Below are 20,190 nucleotides of genomic sequence, written 5' to 3' on the forward strand. Positions count from 1 at the left end.
CCCGCACACCGGGTGTCCCCGGGGCCGCTCACCACTGCTCGGCCCTGTCGCGCCAGGTGAGCGCGGCCCGCATGGCCGGGCCCGCACCGCCCTCAGGGCCCGGGCCCGCACCGCCCTCACGGCCCTCGGCCCGGGCTCGCACCGCGCCGGCCGCCGGGCAAACGCGCCTGCGGCGGGGGGCCGCGGCGCGACAGGGGGCGCTGCGGGGGGCGCGCGCGCCGGACGGGCCGCGGGGGTCACGTGACGGGGCGCGGGAAATGGTGGCGGCGGGAGGCGGCGGGCGGGTAACGGGGGACGGGCCGGGAGTGGGCGGGGCGGGGGCGAGCTGGCTCCTGGGACTGTGTGGGGCTCTGGTTCGGGCCAGGCTTGATCCGGCGCCCCGGCCCCCCCGGAGCGGGACTCACCCGGCTCTCCTTCCCTGCAGGCCCCGGCCGGCGGGGCCAGCGCCGTTCCCCGCGGTGCAGCGGGTGAGCAGCGCAGGCGGGCGGGCAGGACGGCCGGGAGGATCGACGTGTACTTTGTCAGGTGAGGCCGGGGGCCGTAGCTCTGTGTGGCCTTTCTTGGCCGAGCCACACAAACGCGCCCCAACAACTGTTTCTGTCCTTAATTGTTTGTTTGTTTGTTTTTTTAATGTACCATACGTTTTTCAGCAAAAAGCAAGAGAATGAACAAGTCACTAATTTACTTTCCTTTCCTACCGCAGCCCGGAAGGGAAGAAGCTGAGGTCGAAACGAGCGCTTGTGGAGTATTTTCAGAAAACTGGGGAGACAACACTGAAAGCAGCAGATTTTGATTTCACAGCTCCTCGGGGAAGCACACGCTTGGGGGTGAGGGGATGCAGCACAAGAGCTGCAAAGACTGACCTGGAGAAGGACGATTGTCATAGCCAAGTGCAGGAGCTCTGTGCGCAGAATGGGTCCAAGGATGGAATTGAGAACATCCACACTGGGAATGGACACCTGGAAGATGTTACATCCACTTTGGAAAGCACAGATTTGGTCATGGATAGCACAGACCCAGAGAAGGGTTTGAAAACAAAAAGGAAGGGGGCAGGTGGCAAAAGTGTCCAGAGTAGAAAACCTGCAAAGAGCTCGGAAAGGAGGAACCAAGGTGACCCCCAGAGCAAGAGGCAGAGAAGAGTCTGTAGCACACGGCAGATCGAGTGTGTTCAGAACGAGAGGTTCTGTAGACAGACAGACAGGAGTGGGGCTGACAGCCAGGGTGTGGGTGATGCGAGTGCTGAGCCTGTGGGTGCAGGCACAGCTCTGTCAGCAGTGTCCAGGGCACAGGCAGGCACACGGCTGAGGTCAGTGGCTGCTGGCTCGCAGAGGGACCTGGGGCACCTGCCAGAGGAGGGTCCTGTGGGGACAGGCTCCAGTGACCCAGCTGAGGAGAAATCCCACGGACTGGAGACAGGGAAGGAGCCAGATGGGGGGCCTGTGGGTAAGCAGGATGTTAAATCCAACACCGAGGCGGATGCTGAGCCGTGGGACAGGACGAGCTGCACAACTGTCAGAGGGGCACCAGGTACATGTGTGTGTGAGCAGAATGTGACCCCAGCCCTCACCTTCTGCCAGGGTGTCCTGACTGTTTGAGCCAGGTGTTCTGTTTTGGGTTGACCTGCTCTAACACTGAAAACTGTCTCATTTCTTTATCCAACAGCATTTAACTTAATGCAGATTTAGTCACACCTGAGACTTTCTGTTCCAAACTCTCGAGCTCTACAGTGTGAGACCTGCAGGGGATCTAGGGCATGTGTGTGTTCTGTGCATGACAAAAATTTCTTCTGTTTCCATCGCAGCATAAAGTGGTGTGTTGGTTCTTCTTCCTAATGCTGAGGTTCTATTTCTTTACAGAAGAGTCTGTCCCACGAACACAAGTGGAGAGAAGGAAAACAAGTCCATATTTTTCCAGTAAATACAGCAAAGAAGGTATTGTATTCTTTAGGGAAATGTATTTTTTTTTATGGAGGAGGGATAGGATGGCTCAGGGTCAAGTGATGTTCTGGCAAATGCCTTGCAGTTTGAGGCTGGCAGCCTTGGCTCTGGCTGCAGCTGTGCCAGAGGGGACACAGTCCCCTGCAGCCTTGGAAAGGCTGTGTGGGAACTGCCATGGCTCCATCCACACACAGTGCCCCCACAAAGATCAATCTGCTTCCAAGGTCTTAATTTTAATTTTTCTTTTTTAACTAAATAGGTAAATCTGTCCTTTCCTGACCAATAAATATTTCTGTGTTGCCTCTGTACAGCCCCCAACCCACCCAGAAGGAAAGCCCTCAAAAAATGGACCCCTCCACGTTCTCCTTTCAATCTGGTCCAAGAAACGCTCTTCCATGATCCATGGAAGCTTCTCATTGCCACCATATTTCTCAATAAAACTTCAGGTAAGTGGAGTAGCAGGAGCTGGTGTTGTGTGAATGTTGGGAGGTGTTGCAGGGATAAAACTGATGCCAGTTCTAATGGCATTAGTGAAAGAATAGTTGTATATTAACTCACATCAGCGTGAAACAATCTTTAGTTGGTAACTCTTGCCTTGGAAAAGCTCACTTAAGAAAGCACTTGGATAATGCAGAAGGAGAATTCCTGGCCCAGCCTTCTGCTCACAGGCTTCTTTCACCAGGGAAAATGGCAATTCCAGTGCTCTGGGAGTTCCTGAAGAAGTACCCTTCTCCTGAGGTAGCCAGGGCTGCAGACTGGAAAGAGATGTCAGAGCTGCTCAAACCTCTCGGCCTCTACGAACTCAGAGCCAAAACCATCATCAGGTTCTCAGGTGGGTTTTCCTGATACCTGGAATGGTCTCTCTCACGCTGGCAAAAGGCAAACGGCTTCAATCCAAATACTGCTCTGTGGCTTCTCCTCTGTTTGGCAGTTTGGTGTCCTAGTGGGTTATTTTGTGCATCATTTGGGCTCTGTTAGTGTCACACAGGCTGAGCTGCTGATCCCAGTCTGAATGGGGAGGGAAGTGCCAGCCAGGGGGAGTTGTGCAGGAGACCAGGAGATTTCCTGGAGTAGAGGAGACCTAACACCCGCAGCACTGCTGCTATGTTTGCAGCACTGGGATAGGATGGCTCTGCTCAGGGTTGCTCTGGTGACCTGCAGAAGGCCCTTCCAGTGGAATTTCTCTATGATTCTAATATTTTCTAAACTCAGAACCTGCAGAGGAATACTTTGTTCTGAGGAGAGAGAGGTGACTGAAACTCTTCTATGGTGAATTGTTGAAAAAGTGCTTAAGATGTACCTCTGGGGATTCATGGCCTGCATTCACCAGGAAACACCTAAAACTTGGAGTTTTATTTGAAATGTACCAAAGTGGAGCCGTGTTCCACTGGCACAGAAGGAGAGTTCTGCCCAGGTGCTCCCTGTGCCTGGTGCAGGTGAGGGGGTGCCCGAGGGCTGTGCCCTGCCTTGCAGGTGAGTACCTGAGCAAGCGGTGGCGGTACCCGATCGAGCTGCACGGCATCGGCAAGTACGGCAACGACTCCTACAGGATCTTCTGCGTCAACGAGTGGAAGGAGGTGAGCACTGCAGCCGGGGCAGGTCCGGGCTTGTGTCCACCGACCCCTGGGAATAGAAAACCAACACTCACAGTGTTGCAGCGATGAGGTGTTTTAGAACTTTCCCTGTGTTCCAGGTGCAGCCACAGGACCACAAGTTGAACGTGTACCACGCGTGGCTGTGGGAGAACCGGGAGAGGCTGAGCCTCGACTGAGCCTAGCTGAGCTGGGGGTGCCCCAGCCCCTCCGCCTTTCCTCGGGTGTCCTCACGGTTCTTGGTGTAGATATTTGTGTGATGTCCTGGCTCGGGTCATCGCTGTAATGACGAGTGTCTGATCTGTATTTTTTTAATAAAGGTGTCCCTGGTTGTAGTGCGTGTCCCTGGTTGTAGTGCCTGTCCCTTCCTGCAGTGCAGATCTGTGTCCTATGCGTGCGGCCGCGTCCCCGTGCCCGCCGTCGCTGCCCCCGGAGCCGGCTCCGATCTGGTGCTGCTGGGCACGAGCAGAGGGCTCGAGGTGAAGCAGGACTGGGGACAGGAGACGCCGCTTCGCAGACCGGCCCCGGCGCTTCCCCAGGTGCTGCCTGGGACCAGCTCCGCGACGGGCCGGGGGGCACGACCCCCGCTCCGGCCGGGAGAGATGCAGCCTCGGGCCGTCAAGCCCCCGCCTCGCTGCTCCCGTGCTCGGCAGCGGCAGAACCGGGGCGCGTCGAACCCCGGGGCTGGGCCGCTTGCTTTTGGGTGTGTTGAGCCGGCGGCAGCAGCGCGGTCCAGCCGTCTGTGGCGGCGTGAGAGAGGGCCCGGAGTGGAGCTGCCGGACCGGGACCGCGATGGACGGGGACCGCTGCACCGCCAGGGGGCGCCCGCCCGGCTCGACTGGAGGAAGCAGGGCCCGGGCGCTGCCTGTGGAAGTGACGTCAGCAGGTCCTGGCAGCCTCGTACCGAGAACGTTGTTCGGGGCCACAGGCGGGAAGCACCTATCTGCTCTTTTGACGCGTTCCCTCCGGACAGAGCCTGCCCGGTTCCCACCTCTCGGCGGCGGTCCGGCCCCGCCGGTGCCCGCTCCGCGGCGGCTTGGCGCGAAACGCAGCTGCCAGGACCTCCGCGTATCCCATAAGCCGCTGCGCGGGGCTCCTCCCTCTCTCGGCGGGCCCGCGGCGGACGCGCCTCGCACGGTGCAGTGCGGTCCGGCATCCGCGGGTCCGGGGCCAGTCGGACCATCCGGGGCCATCCGGACCCACCGGCCCGGGCTTAGGCACGGACCGCCCGCCCCCTCCCCTTCCCTCCGCTCACCTTTCCCCGGGGCGCGGGAACGGCCCCCGCAGGGCGGGACTCTGCCTGCCTGAGGCCTGACCCCGCAGCCCTGCCCGGGCGGCGGGGCACCCTCGCGCTCGGTCACGGCCCCGCGCGAGCCTTTGGGCCGGGCCCGGCGCGTTCGGCGCCAGCGTGTCGTGTCGCTGTTCTCCACGACAGCCCGCTCCGTCTGGCTTCGGTGCCGCGGCGCGGGCCAGGCCAGGGCCACTGGGGGGGACGACTGACACCACGACCTCCCAGGATCGCATCTGGAGAGCTCCCAGTGCTCTGCCAGCTTCGGAGGCGGGAGGCAGAGCCACAGCAGATGAAGACCCATTCCCTCGCCGGCCCGGCGTGGCCCGCGGGGGAAGACAGTCTGCGACACGCGCTGCACGGGGAGCCGCGCCGCGCCCGGTCGCGCCCCCCGCTCACCCCGCTCTGTGTCCCGCAGCCACCATGCCTGCCCTCAGGCCTCTCGTGAAACCCAAGATCGTCAAGAAGAGGACCAAGAAGTTCATCCGGCACCAGTCCGACCGCTATGTCAAGATCAAGGTGAGCAGTCGCTACCAGTCCCCGGCAACTGCGGGGGTGCCTTTGGGATGGTGGTGAAGGGAAGCGCAGCAGGGCAGCAGCAGCCGGGCAGTGAGGGCCTGCGGGGGCCGCTCTTGGCTGGAGCCAGTGCCTCGGGGCAGGCAAGGGTGTTAGCCCTCGGGCAGGGGTGTTCGGGCTGATCTCGTTGTGTAAGTGATCTGTGCATTTCTGCAGCGCAACTGGCGCAAACCGAGGGGCATCGACAACAGAGTGCGCCGGCGCTTCAAGGGGCAGATCTTGATGCCCAATATTGGCTACGGCAGCAATAAGAAGACAAAGCACATGCTGCCTACAGGCTTCAGAAAGTTCCTGGTCCACAATGTCAAAGAGCTGGAAGTGCTGATGATGAGCAACAAGTGAGTGTGTGGGGCCTGTGTGCTCCCACCTGGGAGAGGCAGAGCAGTTGGGGTGACACAAGGGAGGTTGTTGCTTTCAAGAGGACAGATGCCATTGTGGTTTCCTCAGTGCTGCTGGTGTGGGTGCACAGAGGGGCCTTAGGGCTGTAAAACTCATACCCCTGGTAAAAATAGACATAACCATGGCGAACAGGGCTGTGGTATGTCACTGGTGACCATGGTCAGAGCTGGGGCTCCAGGTCAGACCTAGGACTGAGTCTGCTTCTGTTGTTGCTTTCACTACAAAGCAATAAGAGTAGTAAGCAACACCATTAACAGCTATCTGGGACTCAGTTATTCGCAAGAAGGGCTGAGGTGTTCTGTAGTGGAGCTTCTGCTTCAGGCCAGACAGGTCAGGTTGGGTCAGGGGGTGGAAATTGCATGGTTCAGTTCCTGTGCATCGATGCCCCTCTGCTTGGCTGTGTCCAAGCAGTGCCAGCGGGATGTCTCTGGGGGGCTTTGCTGTGGTGGGACAGAACCAGAGGGCTTTGCCTTGGCTCTCAGCTCTGCTGGAGCTGAACCTGACATGCCATCTGTCTCTGACAGGTCATACTGTGCAGAGATAGCCCACAACGTGTCCTCCAAGAACAGGAAGGTGATCGTGGAGAGAGCAGCACAGCTCGCCATCAAGATCACCAACCCCAACGCCAGACTGCGCAGCGAGGAGAACGAGTAGCCAGGCTCTGCAGCCCAGGTGTATTTAATAAAGTGTCAGTCCAACTCAGGTGCTGTTTCTTGTGGGCAGAGCAGGGGCAGCAGCCCTGGCCTGGCTGTCTCGGGGCACTCGCACAGCGAGGTGCAGTGTCAGGGTGATGGTCAGTGAACTCAGGGCGTGCAGCTTCACAAGTGTATTTTATTTTTATACCATTCAGACAATAGCTGTCCTTTCACACAGCACTGTAAATACTTTCACATCAACCACCCTGTCAGAAGAGGAGAAAAGTAAGCATAGGGCAGGTCCATGGCCACAGCCCCAGTGTGTCTTGGTGGCCTTGTCCTCCAGTTGGCTGTTAACATTCTCTGTCCCTTAAGGCATTTTCTCCTGCACAAAGCAGGATTTGAGCACAGCAGCCACTGTGGATTGTGTGTTTGCACCTCTGGCTCCTGCCTGCCACCTCTCACCCCTTTGACATTAACACAGACCACCAGTGCTCCTACAGGTGCCTCCTGCTGATCTGTGACCAGGATCAGTAGGTTGGTGCCCTCATGACTGGTGACAACACCGAGGTGCTCCAAGGGGAGAAGAAGCCAGCGTTGGTGCACAGCAGAGCTTAGAGCAGGGTTTGTCACTGAGATAGTCACTAATCGTCCCTTGGAGGAGACACTTGAGGTATTTTGCAGTCAAAACTGTAAAAACGGAAGCCAAGCTAGAAAGCTTTGTATTGCCCAAATGCCAAACTATGGAGCCCCAGGAGGAAGCCTGGGGGGCTAGGTAACCCCCTTGCCCCATGCAGCTCCCGCAGCTTGGCTGGGGCAACTCTCCTTTCCCTAAAGGCCTGTGGGAGTGGTGCTCATCACTAAAGACATGACTTCAGTTTTTAGTCATGTTATTTAGGGAAACACTGTAAAAACATTCTTGGGCAATTTGGGGTAGAAAGTGCATGTGCAGTCATTAAAAAACCATTTAAAGCTATATTTTTTTGCACTGCAGCAAGGAATATATCAGGAAGTAGTTTCCATTGTTCATGGAACCACCCCTTAAAACTTGCTGAGAAGTGGGACTGCTCATCTTTCAGCCCCTCCCCTACATGAGGATGTGTTCCCCTGATCCACGAGGTGTCTGATGCAAGTACTGCTGGTCCAGGCAGTTTCTCCTGTGGCTGCCCAGGGACTTGCACATGGCTGTGGCAGGAGTGGCTCAATGGCCTTCGTTCCCCCCGACCCAGCTGGTGTCTCTGGCTGGGGCATTGCAAGGGCAGGAGGGCAATGGGGGAAACACATCTTAGCTCATGTCCATTGACTCTGAGATGGAGAGGGAAGCAGAATCTTTCTGAATGCTCTCAAACAGTGATGCCATTTCAGGACTGGATCTGATCTGGGATGAAAACTCTGCCATCACTGGACTTTTCTCCACCTCAGGAATGGTCAGGAGAGCAGCCACTGCCCTCATGGCTGAGCGCTTCAGCTCATCCTGCTTCTCAAACTCCTGCTTCACTGAACCTGCTTTCACCTGCAAATCCAAAGCCCTGTTTGCAGTTGGCATTTAGAAAAGCTGGTTCAGGCGCAGAACCAACACAGCAGCAGAGTATTTTACAGCTGGGGAAATGAGGGGAGTGGGTGGCTCAGCAGCAGTGAGGGAGAAGGCCGGGAGCAGAGGTGGCTTTGGGCAGGACCTGCCCCAGCCCCTTGCATGTTCCAGCTCTTACCTTGGTGGAGCAGGTTGCCCGGAGGGGCTCGATCAGGCGCTCGAGCCGCTGCAGGACAGCGCTGGGGCAGAGCACGGAGAGCCGCGCCAGCATGATGAACGTCAGCATCTGGGCAGGACGGGAGAGACACGGGTTGGTTCACTGAGCCCCCGGGCTCAGAGCTGGGCCCACCCTGCTGACAGGCCAGGCTGTACCCACACTGTCGTGTGCTCCTCTGCACTTGTGCCAGGGGCTTGGGGCAGAGCTTTGGGGATACTGAAATGCAGCCCTGGCAGCCAGCAGGCTGGAGCCGCAGCTGGGCCTGGTGTGTGCAGTGCTACAGGTGTCTGCACAGGGCCATGGGGACAAATGGCACCGCTCAGCATGGGGCTGTGCCTGCCTCTCAGCTGGGGTAAAGCAAATCACATTGGAAAAGGATGTCGTGCTTCCTATCCAGATGTGAGGCCAGCAGCCAGTATAGTGTCACTGGTCCCTCTGAACAAATGACAATCATCCGTTTAAAGGCAGAAGAAACTTTAGACTTTGGTACATTTCCTACAAAGCCAGCTACACCAGGGGTGTCTTGTCAAGGCCACTACAGTCAAATCAGAGCCAGACAATCATGAAAGGCTGCAGCAGTTGCAGGGAATAGGAAATGGCATGGCAGGGGCACACTGCTGTGGGGACACACAGCTCAGTTGCAGGCCAGGCCCCCAGAGAAAATTACATTAGTTAGGGCACAGCACTGACCCGAATATCATAGTGATCCTTTAGCCCATCCTCCACATGGTTCAGGTACTCGTAGATGTCCAGCTGGTCCAGGCAGCTCTCCAGCAGGGTGTACATGCACTCAAAAGCAGCTTTCCTCACATCAAGGCCATCGTCCACTGTATGCTTGAATGGCCCCATTTCTACCTTAACCAAGACAAACAACAGCGGTGTGACCTAAGAGCAGACAGGGCAACAGCTCCATCTCACCTACACAGGCAGCAAGTCACCGTGTGTGGCACCCAGCCAAGCCCATTCACCTCATGGGTGAGCTCCCTTTGGACCTACCTCCCGGATGAGCTCCCTTCGGACCTTCGTTTCGCTGTACAGGCTGGGCAGGACCATGTTCAGTAAATCCCGGATTAAAGAAGGTTTGTTGTGAGCAGCAGAATTAAACAGGGCTAAAGCCACGCGGCGAACGTTCAGGTCTGGATCTTGCAGAGTTTGTAAGAAGTCACCTGTGGAGTAAGAATGTACCAGTCAGTCCTGCTGCAGTGTTTTTAAAGGATTTTGAAAGTATATCAGGGTATATTTCAAGAAGGCTGGTTATGGAAGCACCTATGGTAAAATAACTCCAGTGGCACACTCTTAACAGAGCCATTGGAGATGCTTTCCCTCCCTCCGTTTGGGATACAGTAAATAGAAAAAACATGACTGTCCTGCATTTGGGCATAAAACCAAACTGTGTTTCTAGCTACCTCACCCTAAAGTCAAATCAGCACCTTTAGTATTCAAGGAAGTTGGTTTTTGGTTTCCTTCTTGCTCAGATCTTCTCTGAAACAGAAGGCCCAGTTCTATACAGCAGATCCAATGTGTGGGCTCCCAAGATATAAGACCCTTTCCATATAAGTTGTACTTTTCAAGATCCTTGTTGTGAGGAGCTTGAAGTCTGAGTTTAAATACAGAAGGAACTTAAGCTTCCTAAAAATGCACTATGCCCAAGAGCAAGGCATCAGAGCATTTAACAAGGACTCACAAGACAGTGTTGCTCTGTCATCTCAAAAGCAGAGGAATACAGATCTAAACTAACTGGACTAGATGAGGTTCACACAGGAGTGAAAAATCCCCGAGCTGCTAACGATGCCCAACCTTTCACACCCCTGCCTCACACTGCTCACACTGCTGTCCACACCACCCTACCTATGCAGCCTTTCAGGAGAGCATCGATGGGCTGAGGCTGGTCTGCAATTGTGAACTTGATGGCAGTGACCACAGTGCTCCGGGCATGTGGAGAGCCTGCGATGAAGGGGGGAAGAAAAACAGTGAAAGACCAACTGACAAAGTCACTGCTGTAACTCTGCAGCACATATTCTGCTCTTAGTTGGGTTACACACACGTTGAAGAGGTTAAGAGAACAGAGCATTTGTCTTAACAACTCTGTGTTTAAATCTGTTCCTGCACAATCTCCACATGCAGTCCCTGTTCCCAAGACCCTCCTGTCCCTGCACAGACCAGTGCACCTCTGATCCCCCCTGCAGAGAATCCTTCATTTCCTGCTTGCCTCTCTGGCTGGCTTTGCTGCCTGTTGTACCCACCAGCAGTTTACAAGAGGAATTTCCACCAATGGCAGCATTTCCCCCCTCTGGCCATCGCCATCCCCATTACCTGCTGACAGCTGTTTCCTCAGCCGGGGCATCAGCTCAGCAGGGTTCACCAAGGTCAGCTTTCCCAGGCATTCTGCCACCACGTTGCGTGTCCCTTCCTCTGTGCACTCGCAGTGCTTGAAGAGCAGAGCCCAGATATCCTCCACGTAAGGCGTGAGGCTGTCGGCCGGGGAGGAGCTGATGACTTCCTTCAGGGAGTGCAGCAGCAGGTACTGTCGCTTGGGCTGGCTTCCGATCTCCTTCAGCATGAAGGGCAGATACTCCTTCAGATTCCCAACGCTGACGTTCCCCAGCGCGTAGGAGGCAGCGGATTTCACCTCTTCACTGGTGGAAGCAAACGCTTCCAGGATGACAGTTCTGAGCTCCCTGTGAGCACTGAGGTTTGTGGTACGGCCCATCTCTGCCAGGGAGAGGAAAGCCAGCACTTGAACAGCAGGACTGGACTTGGGGCTTTTCACATCCTGAACAAACTGGTTCACTGTCACAGGGGCCTCCTTCGGGCAGGCCGAGGACAGCGCTGCCACGCACTTTGCGACGGAGTGATACGCCTGTTTGTGCAACGTCAGCGAGGCCCCGGCCGAACCCGAGGAGTAAACGGGTGCTGTCAGCTGCTTCATCAGCTCGGGGTAACCCATGGTGGCTGCCTTCGTCAGGACCAGTGCCTGGAAGAAGGCGATGATGGCATTCAGAGCCCCTCCTTGAAGCAAAGGTGAGTGGACAAGCTGAAAGATTTCAGCGAGGACTGAGCCGCTGATCTTGGAGATGCAGGATGGATAAACCTTTGCCAAAGTCGTGAGGAACATGATGGCCACCTGGGACACGTGCATGTCATTCTCAGTAATTAAGGCAGGGAGCTCTGTTAGCACAGACTCGATCATGGCAGGCTTGAGGCTGTCACTGTAGTTCTTCACCAGGATGTCCAGAGCAGTCAAAGTGCTCAGTTTCAAGGCACGTTGATTCTTTCTCAAGAAGGAAGCTAGAATGGGGATACCTTCCCCTAGAATGGGTCTCAAATCTATTTTAAGTGGAGAACTAGCAATTAAGGTTAATGCTTTGACTGTTGTCAGTCTGGTGATTTCATTTTTGAGCCTCTCCAGAAATATCTTCAAAGTTGGCTGGAGATCAGTGCTTAAATGGTCTCCCAGGTTGTAAATGATTTGTCCCATGCAGGAGATGGCACGTTCCTTCACCTCCTGGTCGATGTCAGCTGCCTTCAGCCGCTTCAGAGTACCAGAGAAAAGGTCCTTCACATAGGGCTTGGCATCAAAAGTGCAAGATTTGTCCAAAGGCCTGATAACTTTCACAAGCTGCTGAGTTACCAGCAGAGCTTCTGACATGATCTTATAAAACGGGTCTCCAATGCAGGTCACAACAGGAGGCAACAGGCTCTTGATATGAGGGTGAAACACCTCTGGCTGGTGGTTGCAGAGAAGGACGTGGAGGAAGGACAGTGTGTCGATCCGCATGTTGGAGGAGCTGGATTTATCCGCCAAGGAGAAAACAATACCTGTGCAAAGGAGACAACAGACTGATGTTGTGTTTTTCCTAAAGAGGGAGGTGCATGGATCCAACCAGGGACAGTCATAGGAGACTTTTCTCATATCCACTATACAGTCACACCAAAAATGAAGGCAGGACCTGAGCCCTCCAGCAGTGGGATGCTTCATGAGCCCACAGGCAGGAGAGCTCAGACAAAAATGTTGCTGCTGCAAATTCAATAATCAGCCAACATAAAGAATTTTTTTAAATGCCACTGGATTTTATAAAAGAAAATGTCACTTGTGTTTCTGATCTCATTCCAGCTGCTTTCAAAGGAGGCTGGAATAGGCACTTCCAAAAACATCTATTCAGGGGACTGGAAATGAACCTGATGTTCTTATCCTGGCTTACAGTGCAGACAGAAGCCAGGATTAGTCTGGGAGCTGTTCAGCATATCCGCAAGGAGCACATGTGTTTGGAATGGATTTTGCCAACCCTGCTCCTTCTTCCCAGACCATAGACAAGCTTACCAGGGATGAGTGCAGGGATGTGATCTGCCAGGCAACCAGGAAGAACATTGGCCAGTTCTGTCAGGAGGCTGAAACAACCCTGTCTTGATTTGATGCTCTTTTCTTTGAGCTGCTTGTGCAAGGCCTTGACAATGTTGGGGACCTGCAGTTTGAAGAAGCAAGGGACAAAGGGACACCTCAGTCATCCTAACTGCTCTCCAGGACTCACTCCGGTGCTTTTCTACAACAGTTTATTCAATGAGTTTCCTGAGCAGCAGCTGCAATAACAGTAAAGCAGCAGCCTGACCCTTCAGCCAGAGACCAATCTGCCTCAGCCTGGACACAGATGCCAGCAGCTGGCAGAGGGACAGTGCCAGCTGTGCCCCCCTGCTCCTGCACTCCCTCAGCACTCTCTCCCCGGGAACAGCAGGAGACAGACAGTAAACAGCTGGCCCCCTGGATCTGGTCTCCCCTGGCTGCCTGCCCCAGGGCTCCTTCCATTAGCCACATTCTCAGGATTGCTCTCAGCACAATCATCAGTAGCTGCTTGTCCTCAGTGCTTTGTGATTTAACTCAGCGTCACCTGCTCACCTGGTTCCGAAGCATCGTCAGGGGAACGTCCCCCTTGCCAGAGGCATCAGAAGTGTGCAGCCAGCTCTGGGTGGGCAGCGTTTGCTTCAGCAAGGAGATGTAAGCACTGAAGATGTCAGCTTTGACATTCTCCTCCCTCTCTTTGAACCTGCTTATCAAGGCTGGGGAAAGAGTTCTGTAGAAGTCCTGCAGGAGATCGTGCCTGCTGCTGACAACGGCCTCCAGGCACTTGGCCGCAGCCCTGCGGACCTTCCAGCTGATGTCGTCATCGTCACTGTACTCATCATCGCTTTCTAGGAACAACACAATGGAAAACAAGGTGCACCATTATGATAAAACCAGAGCCAGAGGATCACTTGATCCTCAGAGCTGCCCTCTCCAGCAGGAGAAAGCAGGAAGGGGAGAAATGTTAACCCTGTGTTCTGCTGAGCACAGCCATCCTCACAAGCAGGCACCTTGCTCTTCATCCTCTCCATTTTCAGTTTCCATCATCTCTTCCTCTTCCTCCTCATTATCATAGTTGTAGTTTGGGTCAAAGGTGATGTACTTCAGACACAGCCCCATCACACTCGGGATGTGAGGGTCGATTTCCTTTGGGCATCTATCAGGACAAATAAAAATCCTAAGAGTTAATCAAAGACTAAGCTGGTTTAAATACCCAAATAATACAATTAATCTCAAAAGGATCTGAAAGTGCTTCATAGACCATTTGAACATTTTGTTAACATGAGTTAAACCAGAGATGCTCCTTCCTGCTGTGCACAAAGCAAAGCCACATTTCTCCTTGGGAGGATGCAATGATTTCTATAAGGAAAAATAAATCAATTGCCTTCACCCCCTGGTGGAATCCTCCCTTCCTGGAAGAACACCTCAGCAGCTCTGCAGGGCTCCTTTTCCAAGCAGTAAATGTTTGACCAAACAGCTGGAGAGCTGCAGCTCAGCAGCTCTTCTGCCTGAGCCTCCTTCCTGCCTCCAGCTCCCTCCACGGACCAGGAGTGAGGCAGTTCCCTCTGGCTGAGGAACCCTCCAAGGACAAAGGAAACTCCCACTCCTGCAAAACCAATACAGAAGGACACCCTCACATGTTGAGGTAAAGCAGCTCATAACTCCAGCCCAACCCTGCCTGTGCAGAAGAGATTTCATACATGAACTGTCACTCCCACAGGAACACATGCGGCAAGGCCCTCCCCTCCTGCTGAAAGGATGGGTATTTCCCCGCGAGGACACGGCTGCACTGGATGGACAGAGGTGTCCCAAGGGCACACACCTCCGCACGAAGGACTCGAAGGCCTGGAAGCAGTACTCCCGCAGCTCGTCATCGTCCACGTCACAGTACCGAACGATCAGGGGGACGATCCTCTCCAGGTGTTCTCCTGGGAAAGACAAAGCAAGCAGCCGTGAAAAACCATTCCAGCCTTCACTCACCCAAGCAGCTGACAGCTCCTCCACCTGCCACTTCCTTCCTTCCTGGCCTGGACCTCATGGGCAAGGAGCCAGCAGCCCACCAAAACCAGCCATGCTGATCTTCATAAGCTAACCACTGCTCCCTGTCTGCAGCCCCTTGTTGGCATTTCAGTCATGGGAAGAGCTGTGATTAGAGATCTTCTAGAACCTGATCTCAGCTCTTTTAGACATCTTTTAGGCAAGTAATACAGTATGCTGCCCTCCATTTCTCCTCTCATTTAAAATGGGGTGAATCAACTGACCCAATTCACAGAGGTGTTAATTCAGACCAAGGAAGCACTGCAAGATCTTGAGGTGAAGTTGCTACAGAAGGGCAGCCAGAGAGATACTCTGGTGTGTCCTCCCTTCCAAGAGGAGATCAGAGAGCCAGGCCAGGATCACAGAGGGAATTGCAAAGCACAAGCCACCAATACTTTAGGAACAGTGAGCACTCTTCTTTTACCACTAAGAGGAGCTGCTCTAAAAATGCAGTACATTTCCCAGTGCCATTTCAAGCTGCCCATCATACCTATGCGGTGCCCAGCCTGCCTGCTGATGCCAGCCACACACTGAATGTATGTCCTGGTGGTAGATGTAGACTCATTCCTCTTCAGCTCAGCCAGCAGATGCTCTGTGAGCTCTGAGAAGATGTTTCCACTGCAGGTCAAGACTAGATGCCCCAAGGCAGTGATGGCCCGTTTACGTACTGCCAACCTGGGGCTCGTCAGCTGGGGCAGGAGACAGGTCAGGATTGAGGAATGGAATGAGTAGAGTGTTCCCCCCAGTCTGCAATCAACAGAACAAAGGAGAAGTTGAAAGTCCAAACCTCAGAGAAAAAGCCTTCTTGGCAGCAACAAATGTAAAAATCCTTCAGCTATGGAGACTTTGTGCTCATTGTGGGGAGGGGGAGAAGGCTGGGGTTTGCATTTTGGTCTGAACAATGTTCTGTAACTTGTTCTGTAAAGCACAGGGAGAGGCTATTTGTCTCCATGACGGAGGGGTTTTTGATGTGTCCTTCTGGATGACCTGGAGGTTTGTCAATAATTTCCTGCATGCAGATGACATATGACACTGTCACTCTGGCTTATGCAACAAGAGAAAGAGAGGCAGCCAGGAAAATAAATGCATGTGCGATTGGATCACAGGGCTAAAATAAACCTCCCTGCTTTGCCCTCGCCCTCCCGTGTTTGTGTGAGGTGAGCCCCTGTGGGATCCATCACCAGTGGCACTGCCATTCCCAAGCACAGAAAGGCTCAGCATGTTGTCTCTTGTCCCCACTGGGGACCTGCTCTGCTAAGATATTCCCCAGGGGCAGCCAACCCAAATACTGTGTTTTTAAGTCCCAGTAGTAGGATTAGGGAAATAAAGAAATCAGAAGCAGACACATCCCTGCAGCCCCCTGCTATGCACAGCTCCAGAAGAAAATGTTCTGGTACCTGCTCAGCATATCTGACAGGATGTCAAGAGCTTCCAGCTGCACAGACACATCCTCCTGCTTGCCAATGGCTCCCGTCAGCTGGGCTGTGATCTTTTTGCACACATTTGCTGTCATGGTGGAGCCTGCAAGAGAGAGATTTTACACTGCTATCAGTTAAAAAGGAGACTTTTTGCTGCTGGGAACCATTCAATGCCTCCTACATTGAAAAAAGAAATCCCCCCCTAGGAGACCTATCAGGACAGATACATGAGATGGCTGCAGAGGAAACTCCTGTCCCCAGGAACCTCAGGTATCCCCTGCTGTGTTTTTGGGATAAGTAGTTCCAAACACTGCTCAAGTTTTCATTTCATCCCATCTTTCATCACATTGGTACCTCAGCTTCTACTGTCTCTCCTCTGTATTTCACTAGTTGTCCTCTGGCAGGTAAGTAAGGAATTGGTAACTTTTATGCTCTGAACTCCACATTTTCCCATTTCCCAAAAGCTGGGATTCCCTGTTCCTCCAGCAGGGACAGGCAGTGTACCTGTGGAAGCTGGTGGCAGCTCAGAGATGACGGTTTTGAGGCCAATGCTGGAGATGTCCCGCAGCTGCTCCTTGTCTGACAGCATGTTTGTACACAGTGTGTCCACGATGGTCTCCACCTGGTACTCCTTCACTTTGCCAACCAGCGGGCCCAGGCTGCGGGAGGAGAAGCCAGTCAGGATGAAGGGCCTGATCCAAATGCCTGTGTCCTTCAAACCATCACATTTCTCCTTCTTAGAGATCCTGGCCACCTGCCTGAGAATGACTGACTGGACGTTAACTGCTGTAAGTACCTCCTTAAGCATGGAAAGGAAATATTCCTGGTTCCATTTTGAGGCCTCTTCATGACCACATTCTGGATGGATGAGAGATCACAGTGAGTATGGACTTACTGCTGATACAATCAGAGATAAACAGGCTAAGAAGTCGGTCCTCTGCTCAGTGCCCAACTGTTTCACTTTGAAAATCAGAATAAGCCAGCCCAAAGCAGGCAGAGACAGGAGCAGGGCCAGAAAATGTCAGGACCGTGGGAATCAAAAAGAAAGGGCTAAGGGTTACAGAGAAAGGATAGAGATAGAAGCAGCATGTGGTTAAAAAGAAGGGAATACAAATAGGATCCACAGAAGGAAAAACAGAGAAACCTAAATTTGTCTTTAAATGGTCCACCTTTCTGGAGCCCTGGGGTGAACTGAGCCATTCCATGGCATTTTTAGACTGAACACTCTCAGCCATGCTGGGGAAAGAGACAGGAAAGAAAATGGCAGCAGCAGGATCCCTTCATCTGAGGATTCACTAATAGAGAGACTTTTGTTCATTTGGATTAAAAAAATATTGAAACAGAGCAGGGCAAAGCAACAGCACAGGCTGCACTTGGAGTCAAGGCAGGGAAAAACCCAAGTGTATTACAAACTGTAAGGAAAAATGCCCTTGAAGAGGAGGATTCAGACCTGAAATTGAAACCCATAAGGGTTTAGTACCATCCCTATCAAAGAGAGAACCATGGGGAAACTCAGAACGGGATTTCAAAGCCCAAGAGACACCAGGAGCTTGATGACCAACATTTTAAACTGGGCTTATCTCTGAGGAAGAAAAATCTTAGGGATACCACTTTTCATGGTAAGGTTCATAATACAAACACAACTAATTTCAAAATCACCTCCTGCTGCTACAAAGGTATCTGTGTTCACACCTTGTGAGTATCAAGACAGAAAGTGCAGTGCCCTGTGAGAGGGCAAAGCCCCTTGCAAGGGAGGTTTGAGGGAGGGCCCAGGGCCAGGCTCTGTTCTCACATACTCTGTAGTCTGTAATGGCTTTATTAGTGCCAGGAACCATGGCAGTTACTGCCCAGGCTCTTACCACTTGACAGCAAGGTTCTGTACTTCCCCGTTTTTGTCCTCCAGCAATTTCAAAAGCATTTTCACAACTTTTTTCTCGCTGTCTTCATCTAGTTTTATTGAATCTTTCTGCAGTTCTATCATCAGGTCGTTGGTGGCCATAAATCTGAAAGGACAAAGGACAAAAGTGGACTGGCTGATGTGCAGACACAAAGGCATCATCTTTGCATCTCCTGGGACAACAGAACTTGGCAATTGGTGCTTGTATGAAAACACACTGTCAAAGAGTAACTTACCACTCTTCTCACTGTCCTAAAAAGCAAGGTACAGAGAATTACTATTATCTTACAAGTAGATATATACCTAACAGGGGTCAGGCAAACAAAAACTCTTAAAGTGGCACCCGACTTGTGTATTTTTCTCGGTAACTAAATGAAGATGGTTAATTATGCCAGAAAAAATCACAGTGGGTTTTTTCATCAATTGCCTGGCCTAAGAAAAGCGGTTCTGGGGTCTAAGAACATACCTGGCTTTGTTCTTTCTGGCTAATTTAGCACTGATAGTATGACCCCACACATGGAGAAGGCCTACCATGCTCAAAAATGAAAAATAAAGTCATGACTCCATGCAAACTACACCTCAGAAGTGCCCTAGGCTATATTTCGATTGCTGTGAGCAAAACCAAGCAAGTAGTTATCACTCCAGCTTAGAAGGAAAAACAAATAACCAGCTGACTGTTAGTCAGTTTTCTGATAGGGACAATGACAAAATGGATATCAAGAAATTCTGTAAAGTATCTATTTTCTTGGGAGCAGGAAATGCAAAAGTTGCTGGTATAGGAGTGTGAAGATCTGAGAAATCTCAGCGTGCCTATCATGTATTAGCTGCTTTCTAATGTCAGCCCTGCATGGGATGGATGTCTAACAGGATCCACAGAGCCATTCCCTCTCCTTACAAAATGACACCTCCTTTTACAATTAGGCTCTGATGCCCCTCCTTCAGCACATAAGAGCTCTCATGTGCAAGGCAACGTTTGGAGCTTCAATCCGTAAGCCCATTCCTGAGCAGCAGTGAGGTACATCTGGGACGAAGGACTGCTGTGGTGTTCCAAAGCCAGCCTGGAACCTGGGGGGGGAAAGCAGCGGGACTGTGCCCGAAGACATTCCCAATGTGCAATCTATTTCTGATCCTGCGAGAGCTCTTCAGCTGCACTCGCAGTTCACTGTCTGCGCACACCCAGCATGACCAATTATGGCCACAGGCTGAGCTGAGCCTTCCATGGCAACATGGCCAGCTCTGGACTCTGCTGCCTGCTGCCATCCTGCCCCGGGACCTCAGAATCTCCCACACAGATCCACCTGTGCAGGGGGAGCAAGAGAAAACTGCTCCTACAATGGGTCATGTTTGGCCATGTGCTGGGAGGAAACGGCCCTGCAATACCTCTGCGACATGACTGTGTGGAGCACATCTAGTTTGGAGTGTTAACTGTAAGTTCTTTGAACAAACTGTTTGTACAACTACACCATCACTGAATTATTTATAAAGTACCTATTTTAACATATGAAAACATCAGCAGCCTACTTTTAGGCTCTTACTAATCTCTCTCTTTTATACCTCAAAATACCAAGGCTAGCACAAACATCACCTTCCAGACTGGTCCTGAGAACCATATACTCAGTGATGAAATCTTTCATAAATGTTAGTTTTCATTACTTTTTATAGAGTGCCTTACACATCGAGCCACTGGCCCCAACCCTAAAAAGTTGTCAACTTTTCTGCTGACATAAACAAAGAGAACAAAAGCATCTTAGTCCTGTTAGGGAGGCACATTTTCCCATCACACAGAAATAGTTGATAAAGCAGCCCGAGCATGGCCAGCAGCATCTGTCACCCAGGGACAGAGCTGCCCAAACCGGGGACTCTCAGCCCTTTTAATGCACTGACCATGTCACCTAGAGGAAAAGCAAACTAGAAGTATTTCAGCATTTGTGCTACACAAAATAAGTAACAACTTAAAGTCCAGCTGTCAAGACTTTCATTCTCCCTTCGACTTCCATCAGGCAGCAGCCCAGGCAGGGGCAGGGAGCGCCGTTGCCTTCTCTACATTCCCCTCTCAGCCAGGGCTCAGCTGGGTTGAGACACCGCAAACACAAGCGATCCAAGGCTCTGACACAGAAGCATCCCCACACCGGCGGGTCGGGGGCACCGTGCCTGCGGCCGGCGCGGGGAAGGGACCCCTCGGGGGAAGCCCCCCACCCCCGCGGGGCCCGCCCCTGCTGCCGCACCTGAAGTCCTTGTCGGTGGAGGTCATCTTCTCCAGCAGGCTGGAGATGTGGTAGGAGACGCTGGCCATGGCGAGGCCGGGCGCTCCGTTGCAGAGCCCCTGA

At 52.9% G+C, this 20,190-nt stretch overlaps 4 protein-coding genes and 1 non-coding gene across 7 annotated transcripts in view; 3 read left to right on the plus strand and 2 right to left on the minus strand.

Moving 5' to 3' along the window:
* The window catches only part of IFT122 (intraflagellar transport 122), a 31,753-nt gene extending 31,634 nt beyond the window's left edge, over positions 1–119 (minus strand). For all 3 annotated transcript variants that reach the window (XM_018068770.2, XM_018068769.2, XM_018068768.2), the window contains exon 1: positions 33–119. In XM_018068770.2, coding sequence (XP_017924259.1) covers positions 33–73 — 41 coding nt within the window. In that variant the 5' untranslated portion in view covers positions 74–119. The remainder of the gene's footprint in view (positions 1–32) is intronic.
* MBD4 (methyl-CpG binding domain 4, DNA glycosylase) lies at positions 72–3,864 on the plus strand. Its single transcript, XM_029958307.1, has 8 exons — positions 72–284; positions 425–525; positions 704–1,527; positions 1,857–1,931; positions 2,249–2,383; positions 2,620–2,769; positions 3,411–3,514; positions 3,631–3,864. The coding sequence occupies exons 1-8, from the start codon at positions 72–74 to the stop codon at positions 3,706–3,708; spliced, it is 1,680 nt and encodes a 559-aa protein (XP_029814167.1). The 3' UTR covers positions 3,709–3,864.
* Positions 3,865–5,035: 1,171 nt separating this feature from the next.
* Positions 5,036–5,171, plus strand: LOC115307240. Its single transcript, XR_003915628.1, has one exon. It is a non-coding gene; the product is annotated as a small nucleolar RNA SNORA7 (small nucleolar RNA).
* Positions 5,056–6,494, plus strand: RPL32 (ribosomal protein L32). Its single transcript, XM_008926310.4, has 3 exons — positions 5,056–5,336; positions 5,550–5,731; positions 6,317–6,494. The coding sequence occupies exons 1-3, from the start codon at positions 5,241–5,243 to the stop codon at positions 6,444–6,446; spliced, it is 408 nt and encodes a 135-aa protein (XP_008924558.1). The 5' UTR covers positions 5,056–5,240; the 3' UTR covers positions 6,447–6,494.
* A 109-nt stretch (positions 6,495–6,603) lies between these two features.
* On the minus strand, positions 6,604–20,161 carry LOC103759877 (cullin-associated NEDD8-dissociated protein 1). The gene is made up of 15 exons (XM_018068771.3): positions 20,089–20,161; positions 17,826–17,969; positions 16,471–16,625; positions 15,946–16,069; positions 15,039–15,295; positions 14,334–14,439; positions 13,522–13,667; positions 13,067–13,359; positions 12,497–12,638; positions 10,489–11,994; positions 10,024–10,119; positions 9,172–9,341; positions 8,866–9,030; positions 8,137–8,244; positions 6,604–7,940 (listed from the first exon to the last, which is right to left on the minus strand). The coding sequence occupies exons 1-15, from the start codon at positions 20,154–20,156 to the stop codon at positions 7,713–7,715; spliced, it is 3,708 nt and encodes a 1,235-aa protein (XP_017924260.1). The 5' UTR covers positions 20,157–20,161; the 3' UTR covers positions 6,604–7,712.
* Positions 20,162–20,190: the final 29 nt, after the last annotated feature.

This window comes from Manacus vitellinus, unplaced genomic scaffold, assembly GCF_001715985.3.
Source record: "Manacus vitellinus isolate BGI_N305 unplaced genomic scaffold, ASM171598v3 scaffold_14_pilon, whole genome shotgun sequence".
Classification (NCBI taxonomy): domain Eukaryota; kingdom Metazoa; phylum Chordata; class Aves; order Passeriformes; family Pipridae; genus Manacus; species Manacus vitellinus.